We start from the raw sequence: 5,875 nt of genomic DNA on the forward strand, positions 1-5,875 counted from the left end.
TTCATAAAATTGTTCACCTAAGTTGTGGTGAAACAAAGGTCTGGGCCTATAGCACAATATTCGATCAAGGTATTTGCTGGCAATTACCAGAATTAATTATTGGAAATATTTAACATTCTATAAATGTGTTTGTGAATTTAAAGGGGAGATGTCCCTGCAGTGTCTTGCTGACATCCTCCATGAGAGGCGACCCTCCAAAAATCTCGTCTGAACAATGCTGGCTGCCTCATCGACCTTGCTTTCCAACTCAATTTGGTCTCAATCACAACATAATGAAAATGCACTCCAAAACAGATCCTTTAAAAAAAATTACTTCTTCAGGAATAGCTCGCACACTTCAAGTTATTTATTGTTAACGTTCACTTGGTTTTGAAACATATACAGCAGCCATCACGCATTTGTTCCTTTTTAACTTACAAAAGAATAAAGAAAACATAAAAGTGGACGCAATAACGATTATTATACAGTTAAACGCATTCTTGTGTGTTAGCCAAATATACAAGTCCCTACTTTATTTAATAAGTCTAAATGAATACATTAGTTTACAATATTAATAGGATAAAATACCAGGTTATCACCGCAAATAAGGAGTGGTGGCTTAGTGTACCTGCAGTACTTCAAACCTGATCCCACCTTTCCCCCCCAGTCCCAACTCAAGTGAAGCAGCATTCCTGTTTGTTCAACAACATAGACTACGTTTAAAACATCATGAGGAAGGTCCATAACATGGATTACAAAAGGTCCAGAAACGACATAATTGCTTTCAAGGGCAGCCATTTCATGTAATGTTCAAAAATAGACTCCCCTCTCAGAGATGTCAAGAAAATGTGCCCTGATCAGCTGGTGCGCCTGTATGCGCCCTGTCCCCTCCGCCAACAAAGGGCCCCGATTTTCTCACCGTTGTGTGTATATATATTTATGAATATATATATCAACATGATATATTTCACGTTTTGCTCTTGCATGGGCTCATCCGCAGGTTAACATATAAAAAAAGCTGGAAAGTGACAGTACTGTAGTATAGGTCCTACCACGTTCTGCCGTAGAGGAGGTTTGAGCTGACCATGTTACTGGTGTAATCTACAGCAGAGGTGTCTATCTGGGCCATGTTGAGCTGGCTGTGCAGAGAGGGGGGGCTGGGCGACATCTCCTCCAGCTCCTGGGCCTGGACCAAGGCGTTGACCTGCTGCTGGCTTTGATGCTGGCTGATGGCGTTGGTGGAGGTTGCGAGCACGACTCCGGATCCGTTCTGTTGCTGGCTCTGTTGTTGGCTCTGTTGTTGTACCTGCTGCTGGCTCGGTGTCGGCGTGTTGGAGCCGTTCTGGCACGGTTTACCGTCCTTCACCAAAACTGGTACGGCGACGCGCCGCGGGGACTGCGCCTGTTGCTGGCACAGGTTACCGTCCTGCTGCTGCTGCTGCAGCTGCTGAGCCGCCTTGTCCTTGGCCTGCCGCTTCATCTTGTACCGGTGGTTCTGAAACCAGATCTTCACCTGGGTCGGCGTCAGGTGGATCATGCTGGCCAGGTGCTCCCTCTCCGGCGCCGACAGGTACTTCTGTTGCTTAAATCTCCTCTCCAGCTCGTAGACCTGAGCCTGGGAGAACAGGACGCGCCGTTTCCTCCTGGGCGCAGCGTGGAGAGCTGGCATGGATTTGGTGGCGTCCGCCATTCCCGTGAGACTCCCCATGCTGGTCATGTTCATACCTGTGGAAGGTCCCATGAATCTAGAAACTTAAAAATATACATACATATACGTGCGTTCAATAAACAGATGTAGAAATGTCTGCTTCGCCTGATGTAGTCCATACACACTGGCTGCTGTGCGTAATTATCAGAAGTTGCCAGGCGCCAGCTTTTGTCCAAAAAATTACGGCCATCAAATGAACAGTAATATTAAAAACAATAATAACCGTATTAGTATTATTATCATTATTATTAATAACACGAATAATATCAATTATATATGTATTTTAAATAGGATTATTCTTTTACATTTCCTCATGCCCCAGATGCAACAAATCGAGCTAGACTTAAAAAAAGGAAGATCCCCAGGATCGGATAAACAGTTATAAACAGCAAAATGCTTATTAAAAGATTTTTTAAAAATGCTCTAAATAATGATCTAATTGCTATCCGTAGCATCATTAACTGTGCTTAAATTGTTAAATAGAGATTATAGTTTCAGTTCAGTGTGTTTTCCGTGTACTTCCTAAAAATTCAATTGATTTATTTATTTTATTTTTTATTATTTTTTGCCAAAATCAAAAATCTAAAAGTGTGTAGAAATTGTCCAACGAACTTACTTGTGGAGTATCTTGGATCAGGGTTGGCGCTGTACCACCCTGTTGCAGCTGCACTGTTCCGCATGCTTTCCTGGTACGACGGGAGGTCTCCCATGTTGCCAATGCTCCCATTGCAGTATCCCCCCATTGCGCTGTGGGAGAACTGGGAGACAGTGTGTGGCATGTGGTAGGTAGTGGCCACGGTGGCGTTGTGGCCCATGGAGTGCTGTTGCATGCCGGTCTGAGACACCTGAGGCTGTCGGTAGGCTCCCAGTGGAGAGGTTAGGTTCCCTGCGCCGTCCATGCCACTAAACTTCTTGTAGGTCTCCTCGATTGGACTCAAAATATCTGTCACTGAGAAAGGCGTTGTGTGCTTTGGGCTCAACGACATGGTTCAGAAAGCAGGTAGATTTTTTGTGTTTGAGCAGATCAACCGGTGTTGTTGTATCGGCTCTTTCCTTGGTGGATGTCTACGTAAGAGAGTGCTTGTAGTGCGCCTGAGATCCTATTGATCGCCTTGGAGAAGGAGGCGAGCCCAGGGCGCTCTTAGCCCGGGTTTATTGGAGCCAGGAGCCAGGTTTACGACAAACACAGGGGGCGGAGCAAACCTCCTAAAGCAGCAAACAATAGTCATTGACATTTTTAGGGAAATAATTGATGAAAATGCACTTTGCTTTATATTAGGTTGTTTACATTAACGAAACGAAGCCTGATATTTGTGAATCTGCCCTGTGAACAACTATTTACAGGTGAGAATCCAACTGGTTGCCCACTATGTTCAGCACATCAGCTGATCTGACCACATATGACTATTTTGCGTCAGGAGGGAATTCCGCTCTTTCTAGAAACTTTGAGAGCACTTTGAACAGACATAAGGGCCACCGAGTATCATCAAAGAGGCACAATGAAGTTGTATGACCAACTCATTTATGCTTCTTAAGCATCATTTTGCCCCATCAGAGTGGGGCAAGTCCAAATAAGCTCATAGTGACAAAATGCTGAGAGGGAACTGGGATAGACAACCTAACCTGTGCAGACTATATCACGTATTAATGATTAGCACGGCACGGCGTGTAATATGGGCAAAAAAAAAAAAAAAAAAAGTTGATTAAAAAAAATCCACAAAATCTGCAAAAGTGATGATCACAGCTACAGTTTTTCTGACAGGAATTCCCCTGGAGCACAGAAATATTTTTTTGAAGAAAAAAAGAGAAGAGTTCACAAATAAATAAAGAGGCCAACTTCATGAATACTTCATTAAATCTAATGCAAATTGGAGACAATATTGCAAGTCCCAAATCCTCAGGTCCAGTCAACATGCAGTAATGACACTCTGCGGTCTTGGACCTGACATTTTAATCTCTGTGTAAACTGACTGGCGCCAGGGGAAAAATCAGGGGAACAGGGACACAACAGGAGGGTTAAAAGATATTAAAAAAGAGAGAGATAAAATAAACAAAAGAGAGGAAAAAAGCAAACTACAGCAGTAATAAAAATAGATTAGCATTATAATTATGAGTCTGTTATGGTTTTACAACATTATAGGCCTATTTGTAATATCATTGCCCCACTGTTACAATAGATGCTCTACTTTTCATACAATCTGCATTGTTCTAATCAGGACAATAATACATATACGGCTTTGACATTTGTTGCATCCGTTGTTGGTAGTGGTCATATACACCATGATGATGATGATGATGATGATGATGATGATGATGAGTTACGGTGATATGTTTTCACAGTTTAAAACATGCCGCGCATAAAAGTCGAGCGGGTTTGTTGATATGGAAATAATTATTTTTTCGGACCTAAAATGTATTTCCATATTATTTATTTATTTATTTATTTATTTATTTTAAATGTTGTTCCTTTGTTGGAGGAAGGAAACGCGTCTGCACGGAGCCACTAATGTAATTTAGCATGGCATGGCAGCAAGTAGCTACCTCCCCTAATTGAGCAAATGAAGATGTGACATGGTCAGCCATCAATTATAGCAACATATCAAGAACACCAATCTCCGTTTAAGTTGTTAGCCTGATTGTAAGTAATAAATCATTCTTCTTATGCATATTTCAGAAGCCCCTTTTTTGCATCCTTCAATTATACTACAGATGCCTAAACTCCGCACCGGATTAAATGTGAAGTGGTTGGACATTATTGTACTGACAAACAAAACTCGACATGCCTCAGAGTGTTTCAAAGTCACCTAGAGCTGTGAGAAACTCCACATTTACAAAGTGAAATCTGTGCATGTATAATACAGTTTAATATAGCGTCCACAACTCGTAACTACACGGTCTCACTGAAAAAAAGTCTTTTTCCTATCAAAATTAACACTCGCTGGATAAACTAAGATAATTCCTACCTGCAAAAATGTGCTGTGTTTGGCTGGACTTCCTGGGAGGCTTTTTCCGCACTTTTGGCAGAGGTAGTGTGGTGTCTTTTCAGGGAGAAAAGAAAGGTAGGCCTCGGCCCAGACCTCTAACATTATGTAAATGAGGCAAACCTCTCAACCTTGTGGATTACTGAGTCAGAGAGCAGGACCCTGGTCCACAGACCCTCCACATTAGGATCCCATAAAAATCTGGAGCCGGTTGGCTGCAACGCCTATGAGAGCATTATAGTCCAGATTAATATCCTTGTTCATAAGTTAACTTTTACATCCAGTAAACAGGATGAGGCAAAGGCGACAGGATCAAGACAAATGGAGCCGCCAAGGATCTATGAGGAAGGCCCAGTCAAGGTTTGTCCAAGCCTTATTCTGACAAAATTAAAAGCAAAGGTAGTCATGTTTTGTGATGATAGCTGTGGTTGAGCTTGTCGCTGTGTATTTACTGGATACAATGAGCATGTGACATATTGAAATATCATATAGGCTCATGTTTGTATTTTAAAGTATATCACTCATCTGCATGGCGCAAGGAGGGAACTGTTACAATTGTGGAGATGCAGTCATCTACAAAAAAAGGGCAAATATATCATGTTCTTAAGCTTTTTTAAAATAAAAGCCACACAAGCAGTAGCACATAATTTGGTCGATTTATTTTCTAGCTCTTAGTTTGTGCGTGGCTTGGCTTTTTACTTTGCGATGCGACTGATTTTGCTTTTACTTTTAAATTAGCTCTGTTAAATCATACTGCCCCATAAGATTAATGTTATATTCCTTACAATATAGCTGAAAAATGAAGAGTGAGTCAGCTTGAAGAAATAAAATATGATCTTTGTAACTGGCAGGTTAGCGATAAAAGGGGGGTTCCAAAATATTTCGACAGGCCATCTCTGTGTTGTTTGCTTAGCACATATGGAAATATTATTTAAAATAAAATGAACACATCGGTGAACCATACCTGCCATGTTTGGACTATAGGCTAATGTATGTCATGCCTCAACTTTGCTATCAGTGATTTTTCTTTTTCTTTTCTTTTCTTTTCTTTCTTTCTTTCTTTTTTTTTTTTTCAAATAATTTTCTTGGTGTGGGGGATTGTGCGCACTGATGCCACATGTCATGCGTACTCACAGAAGAATCTGTTTGCATGTATCCAAATAAAAGGGAATGCACTTTCTGCATAACATTACAATCCATGTGTCAG

At 41.3% G+C, this 5,875-nt stretch overlaps 1 protein-coding gene across 2 annotated transcripts; it reads right to left on the reverse strand.

Moving 5' to 3' along the window:
* Positions 1-1,027: 1,027 nt before the first annotated feature.
* On the reverse strand, positions 1,028-2,673 carry nkx2.4a (NK2 homeobox 4a). Of its 2 annotated transcripts, XM_030044785.1 has the most exons (3): positions 2,304-2,673; positions 1,286-1,731; positions 1,028-1,189 (listed from the first exon to the last, which is right to left on the reverse strand). In XM_030044785.1, the coding sequence occupies exons 1-3, from the start codon at positions 2,671-2,673 to the stop codon at positions 1,028-1,030; spliced, it is 978 nt and encodes a 325-aa protein (XP_029900645.1). The 2 variants fall into 2 exon arrangements, with proteins under 2 accessions (XP_029900645.1, XP_029900644.1); XM_030044784.1 differs by having other exon boundaries at positions 1,028-1,731.
* Between the last annotated feature and the right edge of the window lie 3,202 nt (positions 2,674-5,875).

Source organism: Myripristis murdjan, chromosome 22 (assembly GCF_902150065.1).
Source record: "Myripristis murdjan chromosome 22, fMyrMur1.1, whole genome shotgun sequence".
NCBI classification, from domain to species: Eukaryota; Metazoa; Chordata; class Actinopteri; order Holocentriformes; family Holocentridae; genus Myripristis; species Myripristis murdjan.